Source organism: Mobula hypostoma, chromosome 5 (genome assembly GCF_963921235.1).
Source record: "Mobula hypostoma chromosome 5, sMobHyp1.1, whole genome shotgun sequence".
Classification (NCBI taxonomy): Eukaryota; Metazoa; Chordata; class Chondrichthyes; order Myliobatiformes; family Myliobatidae; genus Mobula; species Mobula hypostoma.
The window spans coordinates 95,920,183-95,943,429 of record NC_086101.1 but is presented as its reverse complement, the minus strand read 5'-3'; the positions used below and the strand labels follow the sequence as shown (position 1 = coordinate 95,943,429).

The window sequence follows — 23,247 nt, the reverse complement described above, 5'->3', positions numbered from 1 at the left end:
TATCCTCAATAAATAAACTATAATGTTTTTGTTATTTATTGGGTTCTCTTTATCTAGTTTTAGGACTTCTGTGAAGACTTAATCACATTTTGGGTTATATTTATGCATAAAGAGAAGTCTTCAGGGTTCACTTACTGTAGGACCACTATGTGACACAATCTCTTAATTAAGCGAGTGATATCATAACATTCTCAAGGTAGTTCTTCTCTTTGCAGCTGACAAACATGTACCTCCACTACCAAAATAAACTCGAGTACACTGGTAACTCACTTAACACTCAGGATGTATTGAGAATCAGGTTTAATAACACAGGCATATGTTGTGAAATGTTGTTTCACAGCAGCAGTACAGTGCAACACTTTTAAATTACTGTAAGAAATATAGAGAGAACAGTTCAGCATAAGAACAAGCCTGTCGGGCTACAATGTTGTGCCAAATCAAATAAATGAAATCAAATGGCTGAGTAAACTAATCTCTTACACCTACACAATGCCCATCTCTTAATGTATTTATCTAAATGCCTCTTAAAATGACCTAATGGACCAGCCTCTGTCAGCAGCCCAGGCAGAGCTTTCCAGCCAATTGCCGCTCTGCGTGTAATAAATCTTAAAAAAACAAAAACAAACTTGCCCCTTCCATCTCATTTTGAAATTACCCCTCTCGTCTTAAATGCATACCCCGTGGTACAGGTATTAGAAATTATGCGTGTGTATATATAAATAAAATAAGTTGTGCCAAAATATAGTGAGGTGTGGGACAAGGGTGAAGAATGTTAATTAAATTAGTTCTTATGTGGAGAATGTAACTGAAGACTGGTTATCCTGGCTGTGAGTCACAGACACAAACATGGAAAAAATGTGTAGATGCTGGAAATCCAAAGCAACACACACAAAAAATGCTGGAGGATCTCAGCAGGTCAGGCAGCATCTACGGTAAAGCGTACAGTCAACGTTTCATACCAAGACCCTTCTTCAGGACTGGTCCTTAATAAAGCATCTATTAAGGATGAGCATTGAACGTCACTTGTTGAATTGTAAGCATATGGACAGACCTAGTACAATGTAAAATGACAAAAGAGAACTGGCAAGCAAGGCAGACCCCCAGCACAAATAGAAACTGAAGTGTGAGATGACAAACACGAGATTCTATGGATGCTGGAAACCCAGAGTAACACATATAAGATGTTGGAGGAACTCTGCAGGTCAGGCAGCATCAATGGAGAAAAATGAAGAATAAACATTTCGGGCCAAGATCCTTCATCCTGAGTCCACCTATACTGTAATGATGCAGTCACTCTCAGTTTGGAGAAGCAATGACTCATTCTGTCTGGGTAGCCTCCAACCTATTGCCATGAATATCAATTTCTCTGACTACATGTAATTTCTTCTCACTCCCTTTTTTTATTCCCCACTCTGGCTCCCTTCTTGCCCTTTCTCTTCACACTTGCCTTTCGTTTCCATCTGATGCCCCTCCTGCATCCCTTTCTCCCATGATCTTCTCTCCAATCAGATTCCTCCTTCAGCACTTTGACTTTTCCACCTATCACTTTCCAGCTTCTTACTACTTCCTCCCACCCACTTACTTTTCCCTTTACCTGGTTTGACCTATCACCTTCAGCTTGTACTTCTCCCCTTTCCCCCACCTTCTTTATTTGGCTTCTGTCCCTTCCTTTCTGATCCTGATGAAGGGTCTTGACCCAAAGTGTTGATGGTTTTTTTCACCCTGGATAGAAGCTGCCTTGGACCTGTTGAGTTCCTCCATCAACACACATAAGTTGCTGGTGAACGCAGCTGGCCAGGCAGCATCTCTAGGAAGAGGTACAGTCGACGTTTCGGGCCGAGACCCTTCGTCAGACCTGAATGGGGAAAATAAATCAGCCATGATGGAATGGCAAAGTAGATTCTTGCTCATTGGGCTAATTCTGCTCATATGTCTTATTGTCTAATATAATATTTCACATTTCAAAAACTTTGATTAAGAAAATTCTTTCTGAATTGTTTTTGGATTTATTAGGGACAATATTAATAACATATTAATAACAATTGCGTTTTTGTCAGAAATGAAATAGCTGTTCTGATGTGAGAGTTTGGGTAGCTTCCAACCTGATTTCTCGAACTTCGGGTAAAGCCCTTCCCTTCAATATTCCCCATCCCCTTTCCCTCTCACCTTATCTGCTTGCCTGCCTATCACCTCCCTCAGGTGCTCTTCCCCGCCTTCTACCAAGGCCTCTGTCCTTTCCTATTGGATCCCCCCTTCTCCTGCCCTGTATCTCTTTCACCAATCACTCCCAGCTTGTTGCTTTGCTTCACTCCACTCCCTCCCCTCATCCCACCTTTTAAATTTACTCCTCATCTTTTGTTCCTCCAGCCCTTCTGAAGGGCCTTTGCCTGAAACATCAGTGGTACTCTTTTCCATAGATGCTGTCTAGCTTGCTGAGTTCCTCCAGCATTTTATGTGTTGCTATAAAAGTTGGACTGCACTTCCTCTCACCATAGAGATTGCCTTACCTGTTGATCATCTCAATTTTCTGTTTTTCTATCAGATTTCCAGCATCTGTAGTATTTTCCTTTAAATTTTTTTATGCCCCTGTCGTCGGTCTTTTATGTCTATCTTTCATGAGTTTAAAGACTCCACTGGATTGAACCTCAGTTTCAATTTCTTCTATTTGGGAGAAGAATACAGGCTGAGGGCCATATGAGCACCCTTGCAACCATCAGGTCCTGAACTTTTATGAACAGCTTCTCACTATAACTTGGAACTGATTCCAAACCTGCAGGCTCACTTTCAAAGAGTCTACAACTTGTATTCTCAGTATATTTAAAAATATTATCACATTGTTTCAGTATTTGTTTATATATAGTTTTTCATAAATTCAATTGTCTTTTTTCTATAAATGCCTGTAAAAATCTCAGGGTAGTGTATATTAACTGGTAATAAACATTACTTGACTTTGAAACGTTGAGATCATTAAAGAATTAGTACATGTCCATGATAGCTAGTTATTTTCATCATTCTTATTTCTTTCAGATTACTAGTAACTGTGTTCTGTATCTCAATTCCAGCAGTCTTTTCATGCCTTCTGTCATTATTCATATATTATTTATCTCCTGTCCAAAACAAACAAAATCATTTGCAATGAACAAGCACCCATCACTCTGTGGGCATTGTCTCTGCCTGCTCTATGGGCACTACACCATTTACGTTCTCTGCCTAATCACAGACATTCCCTTTGTCTGCATATTACCAGAAGACATTGTGCCATTTGGTGCATCAAGTCTGCTCTGCCATTGCATCTTTGCTGATCCCTCGCAACCCCATTCTCTTGCCTTCTCCCACAGTCTTTGACACCTTTACTAATCAACAAATTTCACAACATTCCTCTTGCTTTTCTCTGCCATCTAAAACATCTACATCTACAAGCTATTTGTAACTTTGCCTCATTCCAATGAAAGGTTACTAGTTTGGCACATTAACCCTGTTTCCCACTCCTCAGATGCTGTGTGATCAGAAAATTTCCAGAATATTCTATTGGCCTCGCATCTGCATTTCTAAGCCTCAGCTCCTTAAGAGTTAATAGAATCCAAATTGCATCATATTTCGTGCAACAGCTTCACAGAAATTGAAAGGACAGACAAAACTGAGTGGGTATCTTATCCTTGTAACCCCTCATTGCTGGAAATATGCCAGACTCTATCCACTTGAACTCACCTTGTATACTTTCCCTGTTTCAAATTGGTATCTAACTTTCTCTTTTAAAACTTTTTTTCCTCTCAGTAATTCCCTTTGGCAAAAGGTTCTCTGCTCCTACCTCTCTGTGGGGTGACAGGAATTTCTCCAAAGCTTTTGATGACAACTTAAAATTAATGATCTCCCATCTGTTGTTCTCCCCAACTAAAGGAAATAATTATTCATAGTTGACATGAGAACATAAGAAATAGTAAAGAGTAATCCATAGGCCTCTAGAGCTGCTCCTCCATTCAGTAAGACATCATTAAGTCCCCTTTTATAATTTTAATCACCTCTATTATATCTACTCTTGACTGCTTCGATTTTTCCATTCAATCGTTTTAAACATGAAAGATCCACAACTAAATCAACTTTACATGCTGGGTAATTCTTTCAGTCTTGACAAAAGATGCATTATCCATGAATAAATTCTCATTTAAAACTTCCATGTCAAACTCTATCAAAGAGATGTGCAGATCTTTAACTGCAAGGAAATATTTGTAACAATGTCAAAGGTGTTTCAGTATTTTAGGGTTTATTGCTGATTGAGTATCTTTTCTTCAACTTGGTTCATACAGGAATTTGTGGTCTACAATGCCATTTAGTCCTTGTTAAAAATGGCCAGTGGTGGACAGTAGACTGATCCCACTGCCTGGTTCGTGATACATGGTACTGCAGGTTATGGACCTTTAAGTACTCACTGAGTTATTTTAGTGGAGGGTTTCTGCTTCCACTGCCTTTTTAGGCAGAGTTCCAGACTCAATTTTTGAAAAACTTTTCTTTCTCCAACTGGCAGGATAGGAAAGCCAATATCTGTCCTTTTTGAGGGCAAATCTTGAGCCCTAAGCCCTACTTGCAGCTCACATTGGTTTTGCACTTGAAATGTACTTGTTTGATTCCTAGTTGGTTCAAAGTAAATTTATTATCAGAGTACATATATGTCACTATATACCACCCTGAAATTCATTTTTTTGCAGGCATACTTAACAAATCCATTATAGATCAATAACCATAATAGAATTAACGAAAGACCATACCAACTTCGGCATTCTACCAGGGTGCAAAAGACAAACTGTGCAAATAGAAAAAGAAAAGTAACAAATAAACAATAAATGTCAAACACGAGATAAAAGGTTCTTGAAAGTGAGTCCATTGATTGTGAGAACTTTTCAATGGTGGTGCAAGTGAAGTTGAGTGAAACTGTTCCCTTTGTTTCAAGAGTCTGATGTTTGAGGGGTAATAACTGTTCCTGAACCTGGTGGTGTAAGTACCGAGGCTCCTGTACCACCTTCCCAATGACAGATGCAAGTACAGTTGCATGCAAAAGTTTGGGCACCCCTGGTCAAAATTTCTGTTACTTGTGAATAGTTAAGTGAGTAAAAGATGAACTGATATCCAAAAGTCATAAATTTAAAGATGACATATTCTTTTCAACATTTTAAGCAAGATTAGTGTATTATTTTTGTTTTGTATAATTTTAGAGTGGGGGGGGGAGGAAAGGAGCACCATCCAAATGTTTGGGCACCCCAAGAGATTTGAGTTCTCAGATAACTTTTACTAAGGTCTCAGACCTTAATTAGCTTGTTAGGTCTATGGCTTGTTCACAATCATTGTTAGGAAAGGCCAGGTGATGCAAATTTCAAAGCTTTATAAATACCCTGACTCCTCAAACCGTGTCCCAACAATCAGCAGCCATGGGCTGCCTAGCCTCTGAAAATCAAAATAAATGATGCCCACAAAGCAGGAGAAGGCTATAAGAAGATAGTAAAGCATTTTCAGGTAGCCGTTTCCTCAGTTCGTAATGTAATTAAGAAATGGCAGTTAACAGAAACGGTGGAGGCCAAGTTGAGGTCTGGAAGACCAAGAAAATTTTCTGAGAGAACTGCTCGTAGGATTGCTAGAAAGGCAAATCAAAACCCCGTTTCACTTCAAAAGACCTTCAGGAAGATTTAGCAGACTCTGGAGTGGTGGTGCACTGTTCTACTGTGCAGTGACACCTGCATAAATATGACCCTCATGGAAGAGTCATCAGAAGAAAACCTTTCCTGCGTCCTCACCCCAAAATTCCGCATCAGAAATTTGCAAAGGAACATCTAAACAAGCCTGATGCATTTTGGAAACAAGTCCAGTGGACTGATGAAGTTAAAATAGAACTTTTTGGCTGCAATGAGAAGGTTTGGAGAAAAAAGCGTGCAGAATTTCATGAAAAGAACACCTCTCCAACTGTTAAGCATGGGGGTGGATCGATCATGCTTTGGGCTTGTGTTGCGGCCAGTGGCATGGGGAACATTTCACTGGTAGAAGGAAGAATGAATTCAATTAAATACCAGCAAATTCTGAAAGAAAACATCACATCGTCTGTTTAAAAAAAAAACAAAAACTGAAGAAGAAAAGATGGCTTCTACAACAGGATAATGATCCTAAACACCTCAAAATCCACAATGGACTACCTCAAAAGGCGCAAGCTGAAGGTTTTGCCTTCCCAGTCCCCTGACCTAAACATCATCGAAAATCTGTTGATAGACCTCTAAAGAACAGTGCATGCAAGACGGCCCAATAATCTCACAGAACTAAAAGCCTTTTGCAAGGAAGAATGGACGAAAATCCCCCAAAGAAGAATTGAAAGCCTCTTAGCTGGCTACAGAAAGCATTTACAAGCTGTGATACTTGCCAAAGTGGGTATTACTAAGTACTGCCATGCAGGGCGCCCAAATTTTTGCTTTGGGCCCTTTTCCTTTTTTGTTATTTTGAAACTGTAAAAGATGGAAATTAAAAAGTAATCTTGCTTAAAATATTAAAGAAATGTGTCATCTTTAACTTTATGCCTTTTGGAAATCAGGTCATCTTTTACTCAGCTATTCATAGTAACAGAGATGACCAAACTTTTGCATACCACTGTATGACCTGGGTGGTGGGGGTCTTTGTTGATGGATGCTGCTTTCATGTGACAATGCTTTGTGTAGATATGCTCAAATCAAGGGAGAGCTTTACCTGTGACAGACTGCACAGTATCCACTAACACTGTAGGGTTTTCCATTAAAAGGAAATAAGTAAACAGGTCAACAAGTAAAGTCCTGCACTCTCAGCAATGCCAATTAATTTTGGATGAGTGTGTTTGAGTACCTTAAACTATGTGTGTCGTAGCTGATAATAAAATGACTGGGTCCTGAACACTCTTACAATTCAAACGTATTTTTATTTTCCTTGTGCACAAGGAGAACAGCATGGCACATGTCATCGACACTGTTCTGAATCCAGGACAGAAAACTGCTATTTTTATACAGAATTGGTTTATCAGTTCTAGGTATTGAACCATTGGTAAATTGTGTATGCCTGAATTCCTTACTTCTCAGATGAATCACCATTCACAAGAGAGATATTAAATGTCAGTAGAAACTACAAGCTCACACCTTGAGGTTAGTAAAGCAATTGTACCTTAGTTGTTGGGTGGCTTTCACATCCTTCCATTACTCCTACCTCTGTTATCTCCAGCATCAACTACTGTGTAAAGGGAAGCTATGTTCTTCTAAGTTGATTACACACTGCTGCATTCATTCTCCTCTATCTGTCAGCAAAAAGTAAGATTGTCTCTGGCAGTCTCAAATCAAAAGTCTCCCTTGTCTGGGTTTGACTACACACCGCCACAGTCATCTTTGCCTAGATGTTGCCTTTAACCCTTGCCTTATCATAACTTCTACAAATGGACCACTGTCTATTACATTGGCTTTGAAGAACAATTGTTTTTTGGTTCCTATTGCTAATGTGAGCTGAATTTCTTGTCCGGTGAGGTGCTTTTCTTACTCCTTTCTCCTCGGCATGGCATTGATACATGGCTGATATTAGAATGAACCACATGACAAAAACTGCCCTTCATGTGTGCGGGGGTGTTTGTGGGAAATTGGAGGTAGGAATGGAAGGAATCTTGTCTTGTGCTCTGTGCATGAGTCCCAATTTGAGACATGAATTGGGGAATCTCTCATCATTCAGTCACAGTGCTTGGGTGTTGGTCAGATTATGAGTGAGTTAGTTTGATGCATTTAGATTAACATTTAGAACATAGAATAGTACACCACAGAATGGGCCCTTTGGCCCACCATGTTGTGGCGACCTTTTAACCTACTCCACAATTTAACTCTTTCCTCTTTACTTGGCCAACAACCCCCCCTGTTTTCCCTTTGAGTGTGCCTACGCCAGAATCCTTAAATGTCCCAATTCCTCACTACTTCTCTCTATTTTTTTTTAAATTTTATTTTTATTTGGATAAGGAATTCACAAGTAGCATGTACTTTTTTCACACATATAACCTTTTCCATTTTTTTATATGTATAAAACTACAATTATTTATACATTCTTAAGTACACATTGAGATGATATAAAAGGAAAATAAACATTTAAATAGATAATTATGTACTGTGGTAAATCTAACCTATTAGGCTAAGTAATGAAATTAGTTGTTAAGAAAAATGGTAATAATAGTTTCCATACAACCCTTCTGGACCATTTCCACTGGTCCAAAATGTTGCATACAAGCCTATATACCAACCATTGTAGGTGTATATATCCCAATTTGTTTGTGCTTGTTCCTGCCCGCAGACATAATTATCCAATCCCTATGTACTTATTTACTTAATTTTTTCATTTTTTTTTTATCCCTTTCCCAAATCTTTCCCTTTAGTTGTGTTAATTCTCTATTTTCCAAAAAAAAACATTTAGACTAGGGGTGCTTACGTTAGCAATATTACTGTGTTGATGAGAAGAGCAATATAAATCATTAGGAGAGTCATCTAAAGTCTGCTCGCATTGGGGTTATATATTCAATCCATTTATTCCAGATTTGATTAAATGTTTCTTTTTGAGTTCTCAGGGAGTAAGTCAACTTTTCCATTTTAAATATTTCCAAGATAATTTCGTACCAATCTTCTAATGTAGGTGGTATTGGATTTAGCCATTTTCTAGTGATTGATTTCTTACTTGCCGCTAAGAGGGCCTGCAGCAACTTTATATCTTCCTTCTGTTCAAGGAACAATACATGCCCCAAATAGAGCGTCTCAAAGTTCAGAGGTATCTGGGACCTAAGAACCTTAACTAATATTCTATGAATACCTTCCCAAAATAGACTTAATTTAGGGCAATCCCAGAAAATATGAAAATGATTTTACTTCTCTCTATTTTTAATGCATTTCTATGGTAACCTATATATTTCTATATATTATACATTTCTATTGTAACCTACACTGCTGATGAGAGCACAGACCCGGTGGGCAGGTCATGTCATCCGCATACCGGACGAGCGCATACCCAAGCAGCTCCTTTTTGGGGAACCCTCTGCTGGAAGATGCTCGCATGGAGGGCAGAAGGGACATTATAAAGACACACTAAAGGCCTCCCTGAAGTCATTTGACATAGACACGACTTCTTGGGAAATGCTGGCACAAAACCGCCCTACCTGGCGTGGCCTCATCCACAAGGGCTGTCAAACTTACGAAGCAAGGCACGTTGCTGAAGCACAACATAAGTGCGAGCTGCGCAAGTCCAGAGCCACCAGTGCAACAACTGCAGTGCCAACACACGTCTGCCCAACATGTGCCAGGACATTCTATGCCTGGATTGAGACCGCATCCAGTCTCAAAGTGACTAATGATGTCGAGGTCTTCAGACGAACCACAAAAATATATTTTTATAAATTGTATATTACATTATACTGCTGCCTTAAAATAACAGATTTCGTGACATGTCAGTAATAAACACGAGATTTTGCAGATTCTGGAAATCCAGGGAAACACACAAAATACTGGAGGAACTCAGTAGATCAGGCAGTGCCTATGGAAATGAATAAACAGTTGACGTTTTGTCACCCGCCCCAGCAGAGTGAGTGTGTGTGACCTCTGCTGCTCTGGGCAAAAGACATCGGCTGTTCACTCTATCTTTTACAGTCTTGCAATCATCTCTATCAAAGTCAACGCTCATCCTCCTCCACTCTTAAGAAAGCCCTAGCTTACTCAACCTGTTCTTAGAAGACCCATTCTCTAATCTAGGCAGCATACTGATAAATCTCACCTGCACCCTCAGCTTTCATATCCTTTTATTTCAGGTGACCAGGATTGAACACAATATCCCAAGTGTGGTCTAACTTGAGTTTTACAGAGCTGCAATATTGCCTCATGGTGAGGTAATGTTGAGGGAGCACAGTCCAACTTCCCTCAGAATGCATTGAAGGCAATTAACTAATTGCCATGGGGCAGGTTTGAAGGGCTGAGTGGCCTTTTTGTTGCGTTCTTATTATTGTTTGATATTTTTCTGTTAAGTAAAATCACTAATTAGCATGGTCAGTTCCCTTCCGAACAAAGACAAACTTTATTAAGACCAAATTTCAAAGTATGTATACATCATACAACCTTGAGATTCATCTCCATACAGACAGCCACAAAACAAAGAAACCTGAAAGAGCTCGTACCTTTTAAAAAAGAAAGGCTATCAAACACAGGATGTGCAAAGAGAAAATCCCCGCCATTCTCTGACCCTATGTCACCTCTTTCTAAAGATGTAATTCCATCTCTTACCAACAGAGCCGTACCACTGCCTTTGCCTTCCTGCCTGTCCTTTCGATACAAAGCATGTCTGTTGATGTAAAGCTCCCAATTATAGCCGCCTTTCAGCCATAACTCAGTGATGCTCACAGCTTCATACCAACCAATCTCTAATTGCACCACATGTTCATCCTCCTTATTCAGAATGCTATGCGCATTTGAATACAGCACCTCACCCTTGTGAATTTCGCCTGTTTTACAATTTAACTCTTTGCTCTTCCTTCCTTAAATTCATGTTGCACCCATCAACTACTTCTAAACCTGCAGACTCATCCTCTGCACTATCATACTAGTTCCCATCCCCCTTCCATTTTAGTTTAAACTACTCCCAACAGCTCTAGTGCACCTGCCTGCAAGGATATTGCTATCACATCTCCCAAATCACCATTGATTTGTCATAAATTGACAATTTTTCTTCTCATCTCGTTAATATCCCCATTCTGATATGTCTATCCATGGCCGCCTCTACTGTAAAGATGAAGCCACAGGTTGGAGGAGCAACACCTTATATTCCGTCTGGGTAGCCTCCAACCTGATGGCATGAACATTGACTTCTCTAACTTCCACTAATGCCCCACCTCCCCTTCATACCCCATCTGGATTTCTCTCCCCCCCCCACCTTGTCTTTCTCCCCTTGGCCTCCTGTCCCATGATCCTCTCATATCCCTTTTGCCAATCACCCGTCCAGCTCTTGGCTCCATCCCTCCCCCTCCTGTCTTCTCCCATAATTTTGGATCTCCCCCTCCCCCTCTCACTTTCAAATCTCTTACTATCTCTTCTTTCAGTTAGTCCTGACGAAGGGTCTTGGCCCGAAACGTCGACAGTACCTCTTCCTATAGATGCTGCCTGACCTGTTGCATTCACCAGCAACTTTTATGTGTGTTGCTTGAGCATCCACATCAGTCTTTTTATTAATTTAACATTATTTTCTTACAATTATGTTAGAAAATAACCCATTTAATTGTTTCTCTCTTATCACTCAAAATCTATCTCTGAATACACCAGTTTGGGTCATACTCCAATATACATTCAATTGGTTGAAATACTTAGTAATGGTGGTCGGTGGGGTAGGTCAGAGTAAGAGTTCGGCACGGACTAGGAGGGCTGAGATGGCCTGTTTCCGTGCTGTAATTGTTATACGGTTAAAATAACAAATTATGCAAACAATAAAAGTAAGCAAATGGCAGTGAGTCCATAGACAGGAACCCCATTGTAGCTGCAGCAGGCCACAGCCTCACTCAGTTAAGCACAGAGCCAAGTAAACATTTTGGAGCAGCGAGCAGAACTGGCCCAACCCTCCCCTCTTGTCCCACCACCCTTCCTTTTCAATCCATCTGGCCCTGCAATTAAACCGTCCAAACATCAGGTCATTTGAGAGACTTTGAACTTTTTACTGTGCTCATGGACTGTTCTTTATCAAGTTATGTTATTGTTGCACTGTTGTAACTATATGTTATAATTATGTGGTTCTGTCAGTTTTTTTCAGTCTTGGTTTGTCCTGTGTTTTGTGATATCACACCGGAGGAAATATTGTGTCATTTCTTAATGCATGCATTACTAAATGACAATAAAAGAGGACTGCGTGTCTTCATAATCTAATCTAATCTAATCCTTGTACTAGGTCCCTGGCCCTGTCACACCGATACTCCCTGGGCCTGGGCCCCGCCACCACCTTTCAGCTCGTACCCAACCATACCAAATCGCCCTGGCTCTTCGATCAATCATACCTCATTATGGTTTAGTGGACGGGCCTCAAATCTGCCACTCCACCACTCCTAGTTTGCTCCAGTACACTCACAACGCCTTTGCCTCAACTTCGCCTCACGGCCGCCAACTTCAACTCTCACTTCGGCCTCACTTTTTCCTGCCTCTCCATTGTTTGCAGTGATCGTTTACCATAAATATTTTTAAATGGAAGTGTTATTAACAAGGTATTTATTTGTATTCATTGTTTTGGTTGCTGCCAGTAAGTAGCTACTGGACTTCACCAGTGCTGCCTTAAATGAGAAACCAGATACTCAGTTTGGTGAGGCTAGTTGAGGAATAGCACATAGAACAGTACAGCCCAGTCCAGGCCCTTCAGCCCTGTTGTACTAACCCTTTAGACTACTCTAAGATCAATCTAAGAATGTATGATGTACCAAAAGATTTCCCTTGCTTTTATGCAAATTATGCTATCATTAGCACAATCCTGAATGGTCAGGTGAGATTTCTTGTCACACAGACAATTTGCTTTGGACAGTGTAGCCCTTTAGTAGTAGTGAACTGGAGGGTTAGAATTCAGCACTAAGAAAGACTGCCTGAAATACGTGTTTTAGTCTCTAGAATGGGCATTGATGTAATTCAAGTACATAGAGAGAAATTGTCAATTTTTCTCCCTCCCCCCCCCCAACTCACTTGTTCAATCCAAATTCAATCCAAATTAATGACATGAAATTTTCTTCCATTTTGTATTTCAGACTTTGAGGCGTTCATCCATCTACTTTTTATTTGGTCAGCTGACTGAAAGCCATAGCTGCGTTCATTTGCTCCATGGTGACCTGCTAGAGTTGGACAATGTCAACCCCTCTCCCAGGTATTGCTGCTTCAAAATAGTTTGGGACCTGGTTTAATCATGGAGTTATTGAGACACCTCGTCCAGGGCCAACTGCACCGAGCTAGTCCCATACCATGGGCCAACACACTTGGCCCATGACCCTCTAAACTACTCCTATGCATTTACATATCTAAATGGCTTTTAAATGTTGCTAATGTGCTAGCCTCAACCATTGTATCTGGTAGTTCTTTCTAAATGGGTGACATCTTTGGCATGAAGAAGCTGTGCCTGATATCCTGTTTAAATCTTTGATCTTAAACCTCTGGTTTATAGCACCCTGCCCCGGGGGGGGGGGGGGGGGTGAAAAGGGTGAGTGATGAACAACACAAACACAGTGCTGGAGGAACTCAGCAAGTCAGGTAACATCTATGGAGGAATTAATAGTACTTTATTCATTTCTCTTTCTGGTTACCCACACCCTTCTCACCAGAGCATCAACTCCCTCTAGTTCCCCTCCTCCTTCCTTTTATTCTATTGTCCTCTCCTATTAGATTCTATCTTCTACAGCCCTTTGCCTCCTGCATGAATCATCTCCCAGCTTCATTCCCCCTCCCCAACCATGTTCATACCTCCTCACCCCTCTCGCCTATCACCTACCAGCTTGTACTCCTTCCTCTCCCTCCACCATCGTATTCTGGCCTCTGCCCCTTTCCATTCCAATCATGATGAAAAGTCTTGGCTGAAATGACAACTATTTATTCACCTCCATAGATGCTGCCCGAGTTCTCCAGCATTTCATATGTGTTGCTCAAGATTTCCAGCATCGACAGAATCCCTTGTGATTAGGATGTGTCATGAGAGCTTTAAGACATTAAGGTGAGATGGAAGACATTTAAAGGAGATCTGAAGGTTACGTTTTTCTACTGAGAGGGTAGTGGTTGCCTGAAATTTGCTGTCAGAGCAGGTCATGGTGAAGGCAGATGCAATAACAACACTTAAAAGGCATTTGGATGAATACTTAGACAAGAAAGGAGTGGAGGGATGCAAGCCTAATAAGGGAAAATGGGATTAGCATAAATAGCTGTTATGGTCAACACAATAATGTGAGCTGAAAGGATGTTTTTTTTCTCTTAAGCGATTCTATGATTCCATCATTGAATTTGTTCGATTTTATTTTCGTTTTGGCTGGTGTGGTTCAAATCTGTTTGTGACATTTTCCCTCCAAACTATCCAACATCTGTACTTCCCAAATTCTGGTCTCTTGGCCATCCTGAAGCCTTTGGCCAGGCTTCCTCCTACCAGGGCCTTAAGTTTGTCCCCTTCTTCTCCCTTTCATCCTGTTCTACGGTGTACCTTTTAAGTACCATATATCCAAGCCAGTCTTTCGTCATCTGTATGCTTGAGGTGTCTGATAATAAGGGAAACATTGATTTATGGCATGGTTAGAAAGAAGTTGAAGAAATCTTTACATTGTTCTGACCCAGAGTGTGGTGCGTTTCAGGGTGCTGACATCTGAAGTAGAATTCTTGTATGATCATGTTAACTACAAGTAAAACACTAGGAAATTGAATGCATTGGAATTGATAGGATAAACTGGCTGTAATTTTCTGATTCTATATGGCCTGGTGTCTATTTCTATTGGATAGGAGTTCTGTGTAGCTGGAATGCCCAAGCATAATGATGGCTTGATACAGAGACATAGAGCACTGCAATGCAAAAATCAATCATCTGGCCCATCTAGTCCATGCTGCCTTGTCCCATCTACTTGCACCCATATAATTATCCAAACTCCCTTTAACTGTTACAATTGATCTAGTATCTGTAACTTCTGATGGCAACTCTTTTCACACTTGCACTGTCCTCTGTGTGAAGATCTCCCTCAGATTCCCCTTAAATATTTTGTCTTTCACCCTTAACCTTACACCTCCAGTTCCAGTTTCAACCGACTTGAGGGGAAAAAAATTTGTAAGCTTTCATCCTATCTATAGCCCTTAGCATTTTGTATATCTCTGTAAGATTTCCCCTCATTCTTTTGTGCTCCAGGAAATAAAGTCTTAAACTATTCAACATTTTCTCATAACTCGTGTCCTCGAGTCCTGGCCACATCCTTGTAAACTACTTTACACTCTTTCAATCTGGTACCTTTCCTGTTGGGGGCTGATGAGAACCAAACGTATTCCAAACTTGGCCTTGTCAAAGTCTTATACAACTTCAGCATAATATCCCAACTCTTTATGAAGGCCAATATGCCAAAAGCTTTCTTTATGACCCTATCCACCTACAATGCAATTTTCAAGGAATTATCGATCTGTATTCCTAGGTCCCTTTTTGTTCTACTGCACATCTCAGTGTTCTACCAAGTTTTTAATTGTAATTATAATATATGTAGAACTGTTTCTTAGCAATCAAACTTTGTTCCTGCAAAAAAACAAGGTTGCAAAGTATCGGCAGGTCCGGTAGTATCTATAGGGAAAGAACTGGAGTTTTTATTTCAGATGAAAGTGAAAGATTCTCCATTGTTCAAGTTTTGTCAGCATGTAGCATGGTCCTTGTTCATTTTCTTTCAAACAAAGTCACTGAGACTGAGCCATATAATTGTTGGAGCCTTTGATGACTAAAAATGGGAACAGCGCAATGGCGCTTTAATTTAAAATCTCAATCTGCTGGGAATGCTCATCATAGAAGCTCTTGTAATGTGCCACGAAGCATGCCTTCAGCATTAATTAGTCATCTGCCTCTTGTCTTGCTTCTCACTGTATTGAATTCAGATGGGATAAGAGTGCAGCTGTATATTTCGTGGTATATTGTGAGCAGTAGTTTGTGTGTCATTAAGATTAATATACACATAATGTGTATATTGAGAAGGTCATGTGCACTACAGCAGCAGACTTGATGCTGGTACTTTTCTACTTTTGACCTGAAATTCTTTCCAGCAATTAATTGTTAAACTTTTTTTTTAATTTTGTATCATGTGTATTCTGTCAAAAACACTAGGACCCATCCAACCATGTTTAAACAGTGCTGAACATTATTATCTGTGATTTGAAGGTAATGCAGAGAAAATATTGTCTAGCTATTTAGTTTCAGAAGAAATGTCAAAACTTGTTGACTCATGCACACAAATATTTGAGCAATCATGCCAGACTGTAGAGTAGAAGGCACATGAAAAATGGGTGATTTCTCAAGTCTACCTTGGTTTATCTTTGTTTATTATTTAATACTTTGCCCTTTTTCACAAGACTCCAAAAACCTTCACCAATGACCAAATATACTGCATTAATATTTCAAACAGAAGGTGTTGCAGTTAATGAGGAAGCAAATGTGTTAAAATATTTGTAAAAAGTGTTAACAAATCTATTTTAACTGCTAAAGAATTTGCATATTGCAAAGCATAATTTCTATACCATAACACTGGAATGGTGAGGGAGGGGAGGTGTAGAGGAAGTACTATGTCAACAACACTCTTACAGTCTATAGTAGTACAAACCAACGTACCATGTGCTACAGGATTAACCTCAGTTCAAATTAGACTAAGCAAGAAAGTCACATTAAAATAAATGTATTATCAAAGTATGTAACGTCACCACATACTACCTTGAGATTCACTTGCAGGCATTTACAGGGAAATAAAGAAATACGATGGAATTTATGAAAAAATTATCAATAAAAATTAAACAGCCAATGTGCAAAAAAGACAAATTTTACAAATAAAAAAATACATAAATAATGCTGAGAAAACGAGCTGTAGAGTTACTGAAAGTGGGTCTGTAGTTTGAGCAATTAGTTTAGAGATGATGTGAGTGAAGTTATTCATACTGGTTCCTGAACCTAGTGGTGTGGGGGTCTAAGGCTTCTATATCTCCTGCCTGATGGTAGCAGCAAATAGACAGCATGGCCTGGACAGTGGAGACCTGCATGATAGATGCTGCTTTCTTGTAATAGTACTCCTTGTAGATGTGCTCAGTATTGGAGAGGGCTTTGCCTGTGATGGGCTAGGTCCACAACTTCTCCATCCCTGGATATTGCCGTGATGCAACCAGTTTGTGTACTCTCCACCCAAATACTGGGATTATGCCAGTAAAAATCTCATTGAAAGCAGATGTTGGGAAGTTCTGAAGCATGTACTTTAGGAAAATATTTTTCAGTCTGATAGTGACAGAGAAATCAGTGGAATTATTCAAAGTTTCTTTTTGAAAGGAAAATATAAATAGTTTTCCTGGGATATACTAAAGGGCCCTCTTGAGAAGGATGCAAAACTTTTGTTTCATTATTTTAGGTTTGCTAATAGGGTAGAACATTTAACTATGTTCTGAAATATTCTGATGTCCATTTAGATTTATTAGCATGGTCAAAATAAAGGTCAAGGTCAGCATTTTGAGTACAAAGTCAATTTATCAGTCTCATTCCCTCTCCCAATGGACGTAATTGTGTTTTGCAAACAACCACATAAATAGTGATTCTAATCTTGCTCTCTATTTCTGCCAAAGGCTGCTTCAAGTATCTGAAACGACAGTTCATGACTTTGCTGGGAAGTCTGATTGAACAGCAGCCCACAATTCCAAATGCAGTATATTCCTCTTTCTTCCTCCCCGTGCTTCCTTTTTAACAAGATTCTTCCCATTTCTCTCTCCTTTGAGCATCATTCCCTACTACGTAACTCTTTTCTGTAGAAAAACTATTCATTTATGCTTGGGGCCTTGCCATCCAGGAAGGTATGTTGATTATCACACTGAATTTCAATCTGACTAAAACTCAGCTTGCAGGTGATGCAAGTGCCTCATCCTCTCTTCATGGCCTAATTTATACCCCTCACTAGGTTTGATACGGTCTCACACTTTCTACTGTCAGCACATTTTGGCCATGAAGTATCTTTATTTGAAGAACTTGCATTGTCCATCCCTCTGCTTCCTTTCCAAAATTGTCTGTTTGATTCCTCCACTCAATGCCTGCCTTCCGTCCTATCATAAACATGGATCTCACATCCATTCTTCAACATCTGCATCTGAAGTCTTTAGCCCTTGATCTTCTCATTCAAGACCTTGCCTCTAACCCCTAACAACAAATAAACTCTCCCACAAATAATTGGGCAGCACAGCAATATAACGGTTTGCAGAACCCTGTTCTACGTCAGCTGCAAGGAGTTGTACATTCTCTCCATGACCACATGGATTTCCTCTGGGTGCTCGGGTTTTCTCCATATTCCAAAGTTATATGTGAAGGTTAGTGAGTTGTAGGCATGCTATATTAGTTCTGGAAGCATGGCAAAACTAGTAGGCAACTCAGCAAAATCCTCATTGATTTGATTCAAATGACACTATATGCTTTGAGATACGTATGACAAATAAATCTAATCTTTCATCTTTTTTGTTGTTACTTGGCTTCAGTGACTGCAAAGCTACTTGCACTCCCAAGAACTTTACACTTCTTTTCCCTTTTCTCCTCATTTCTGCAACAGGTTCATGTTTCTCTCATGAGATCCCTTATTTTCTCTTTATTTCCTTGACCCACCAACACCTTGCTTGCTCTTCCATCTTGAGGTCATCCGCCACTAAATATTCCATAGTCTATTAAAATCTTGAGCTGAGCTTCTGAACACAGATCTACATGCAGGTTTTATAGTCCCTCTTATAACCCCCAAGTACTTTTATGGTCAATGAAATACTTTAGAAGTGGGATTATTGTTGTAATGAAGGAAATTTGATAGTTTGCTTTGATATATCTTGGTTATTATCATGTAGATGGGAGTCACAAATTTTTATTGTTGTAGATTGTTCGAAGTAAGTTTATTTATGTTGTCATACAATACCTTGAGATTCATTTTCTTGCAGGTAATTACAGGAAAAAGACAATAGTATCTATGAAAAAACACAAAGATGAAAACAACCAATGTGAAAAGGGAGAAAAACTGCAAATAGAAAGATAATGCTGAGAACACTCAATGTAAAAGAGTCCTTGAAGATGGGTCTGTAGGTCATTGAATGAGTTCAGAGTTGGGTGTAGTCATCCATGCTAGTTCAGGAGCCTGATAGTTGTAGGGTAATAACTGTTCCTGAACCTGCTGGTGTGGGACCCAAGGCCTGCCTGATGGTGGTAGTGATAAGAGAGCGTGGTTTGTATGGTGGGAGGCCTTTAATTAAAGCTGCTTTCTTGTGGCAGCACTCATGGTAAGTGTACTCAGTGGCGGTGGGGGGGCGGGGGGTGCTCTGCCTGTGATGGACTGGGCTGCATCCACCACTTTCTATAGTTGCTTCTTGGAGGATTAAGATTACTCAGAGAGGTTAGGATATCCAAGTCGCTCTTTAAAATAGTGCCCTAGAATCTCACCACCCACCGGCCAAACAAAGGCAGGGCATTTGTTTAACATTTGAAAATTTGTTTCTTACACTTACTTTGTGGTCATGGTGTAGATTAGATATCAGTCCCTAGAGAAAGTGTTGATAAAATGCTGCTCTGTGCCTAATTATTTAAGAGTTCATTTGATATCACTAAATGTATGCAACATGTTGACACCTCAGCACATAATAACTAGACTGTGTGATTAATGCTTCCTTGATGGTACATGGCTTTAGGTGACTTTCCCAGATGCATTACACCTTTGTATGTTAATTGCTGTGCCCAAGACCACAAAATATCGCGGGCCCTTGTGAACACAGTCCTGTCTATTACAAAAACCAGCAACAGCTCCATGGAGTCTGCCATCACTTTCTGCTGCCTCAGGAAAGCAGCCAATGTGATTAAAGATCCCACCCATCCTGGTCATTCTCTCTGCTCCTGCTTCCATCAGGCAGAAGATGCAACAGCTTGAGATAACCTGCCAGCAAACTCAAGGATAGTTTCTACACTTTTGTTATTGGACTCTTGGGCAGACTGTTGATAAATATTAACTCCTGATTCATGTTATGGCCTCTACATATTCTTTGTTTACCAGTGCTGCACTTTCTTTGTTACAGTAACAGTGTCCTGCATTCTGTATTACTGTCCCTTTGCACCACCTTCATGCACTCATGCAATGATCAGTCTGCAGGGCAAGGAGCAAAGTCTTTTCACTGTAATTAAGCAGTAATAAGCCAATTGCAAATTAGGTGCTGTTTTATATAACATTTAATAGGGTCAGAGTGGGAAGCACACGTCCACAGATGGTCGCTGATATGGTAGGCAACTTGGTACTTAATCAGAATCAGGTTTGATATTACTGAATTATAAGAGCATAAGACATAGGAGCAGAACTGGACCACTTGGTCTATGGTCAATCACGGCTGATCCTCTTTCCCTCCCCCCCCCCCACCCCGATCCCCAGCCCCATTTCACGGCCTTCTCCCTGAAACCTTTGATGCCGTGTCCAAACATAAACCTATCAACCTCTGCCTTAAGCACATCCAATGACCTGGCCTCCACAGCTGCCTGTGGTAACAGATTCCACAAATTCACTACCCACTGGCTAAAGAAATTTCTCCGCACTGTGTCATGAAATTTGTTCTTTTCTGCCAGCAGTACATTGCAATACATAATAAAAAACTGTAAATTACAATAGGGTGATTGACAGGAAATAGTGAAGTAGTGGAGTTATTGGGTGGAGGTGCAGATCAGTCTTGCTGCTTGGGGAAAAGTAACTGTATTTGCATCCAGTGGTCCTGGCATGGATGCTACATAACCTCCTCCCTGCTGGGTGTGGGACAAATAGTCCAGGAGCAGGGTGGGTGGGGTGTTCATTATGAAGTGAGCATTAGTTCACTTCACAAATGGGCCTCTTTGGCTGCTTGGGATACACAAACCAAGTGTAGGAATAGCTTTGTTTTTAACATTGAGGAAGTGTCTAGAAAATTGTAGTAATAATAATTATGGTTCAGTTCCATGTGGAAGTAATCCACTATTGTTAAGGAGACTTAAACAGAGTTTAACAGGGGGATCTGTCGAGATGTTACTGGCCCTTTTCCAACACCTTTTTGTATATATATCCTTATTAGCAGGTAAGTTGGCACCCATGAGATATAGGAGCAGAATTAGGCCATTTGGCCTGTCAGTCTGCACTGCCATTTTATCATGGCTGATCCATTTTTCCTCTCGGCCCTAATCTCCTGCCTTCTCCCCATATCCCTTCATGCCCTGGCCAATCAAGAATCTATCAACCTCTGCCTTAAATATACATAAAGACTTGGCCTCCACAGATACTGGTGGCAATGAGTTCCACAGATTCACCACTGGCAAAAGAGTATTGGTGATGCTTTCAGCTCATGAAAGAATACTACTTGAAAGAAGAACATAGACCACTACTGCACACTATAGGCCCTTCAGTGTGCTGTTCTTTTAACCTACTCTAAGATCAATAGCCCTTTTTTTTTCTATAATATTTGTTTCTATCTAAATGTCTATTAAAAGCCCCTAATGTGCCTGCTTCTAGCACCATCCTTAGCAGGTACTCGCTACTCTGTATTTTTTTTAAAAAAACAGCTTGCCTCTGATATCTCGCTGTATTTTCCTCAAGTCACCTTAAAATTATGCCCCCTGGTTTTAGCCATTTCATCTCTGGGGGCGGGGGGGGGGAGTCTCTGGCTATCCACTCGATTTATGCCTCTTGTTATCTTGTACATCTCCATCAAGTCACCTCTTAACTTTCTCTCCAGAAGTCTTAGTTTAAAGTAATTGAAAGATTGACACTGGAGCTTCAATATTATTGGGAGTTGGCTGTGAGTTTTACAAAGTAGCAAGCATATCCTTTGTTAAAAGGCCCATCATAAAATCCATTTTGCTTTCCAAATCTGACTGTGATTGGAGTGAAGTTTGAATGCATAGATGCAGCAGTATCTGTTCAGAAATGAATTCTTCGTTAAGTAGCATAAATTCCATTTTGAGTCTGAGGCATGTTTAAAATCCACACTTTTTAAGGATGTATAGAGAAATCATGAAACATTTTACATTCATAGAGCATAGAAAATTACATCACAGTAATCTTCAGCCCATGATGTGCCACCGTCTTAGCCTTCTCTAAGATCAATCTAACCCTTCCCTCCCACATAGCCCTCCATTTTTCTTTCAAGCACTTGCCTATCTAAGTTTGTTAAATTCCTGTGAAAATATCTGGGCAGCATGCAGCACACTGCGGTTAGAGTAAGGCCTTCGCAGCGCCTGCGACCTGATTTCAATGTACGTTCTCCCCGGGACCGTGTGGGTTTCCTGCATGCTCCAGTATCCCCTCACTTTCCAAAGATGTGTGGTTAGTAGAGTCATTGGTCACATGGGTGTACTTGGGCAGTGTGGACTCATTGAGCTGGAAGGGTCTGTTACCATTCTGAATCTCTAGATAAAAATAATTTAACAATCTACCTTTACCATTACCCCTGGTGTATCATGAACTCAGCATTCTCTGCGTTTATAAAAGAACACATTTCGTTCCTTCCATTATTTCCAGTGGAACAGCTGTTCCTTCGGTACAGAATCTGTCAGTCTTTGTGCGTTCAAACTTCAGTCCCCTAACAGCCCTGTGTAAAAATAAATGGACTCTCCAGACCCTGTTCAGTATTTATTTACCAGTGTCCGTCAGGGTCCTGTGATCACAAGAAAACATTTCAGGCACATATTTCCACCATTTGTTGGCGAGGCCACTGCAACCAACCACACCACCATCTTACATGAACTTGAGCTTTGTACAATTTGAAAGTCATGGAGAGGGAAGGGAGACTATAGAAAGATGGAGCACCATTATTATTTCCTCTCTATGCACATAGGCTGTCTTCCTATGTTACTGAATGGTGATATTAAAACATAAATACAAGAGAATCTGCAGATGTTGGAAATCCAGAGTAACACAAAATGCTGGAGATACTCAGGTCAGGACACATCAATGGAAAAGAATAAACAGTTGACATTTTGGACTGGAAAGGAAGGGGGATGATAGGATTGAACCGTTAGAAGGAGGGCAAGCTAGAAGGTGCTAGGTGAAGCCAGGTGGATGGGAAAGGTAAAGAGCTGGAGAAGGAGGAACCTGATGGTAGAGGAGAGTGAACCACGGGCCTGATTGCATGAATATCAGTTTCTCCATCTGCTATTTTTTTCCTCCCTCTTCCCCCTTCTATTCGTTCACTGGACTCTTGCCTCTTCTTACCTGCCAAGCACCTCCCTCAGCTCTCCTTCTCTTTCTCCTATGCTCTTCTCTCTTCCCCTATTAGATTCCTCCCCCAGCAGCGCTTTACCTTTTCCACTCACCTGGCTTCAACTATCACCTTCTAGCCTGTCCTCCTTCCCTTCCCCCTACCTTATTCTGGCATCTTCCCCAGTCCCTTCCAGTGTTGAAGAAGGGTCTCGGCCTGAAACATGACTACTTATTCATTTCCATAGATACTCCCTAATCTGTTGAGTTCCCCCAGTGTTCTGTGTGTGTCATACATGGCAGTTTGAGTCAAC

General features: G+C 40.4%; 1 protein-coding gene across 2 annotated transcripts in view; it reads left to right on the top strand.

Annotated features, from left to right (window-relative positions):
* gypc (glycophorin C (Gerbich blood group)) overlaps window positions 1-23,247 on the top strand; it is a 168,109-nt gene that overhangs the window by 22,900 nt on the left and 121,962 nt on the right. For both annotated transcript variants that reach the window (XM_063048672.1, XM_063048671.1), the window contains exon 2: window positions 12,773-12,888. In XM_063048672.1, coding sequence (XP_062904742.1) covers window positions 12,870-12,888 — 19 coding nt within the window. In that variant the 5' untranslated portion in view covers window positions 12,773-12,869. The remainder of the gene's footprint in view (window positions 1-12,772; window positions 12,889-23,247) is intronic.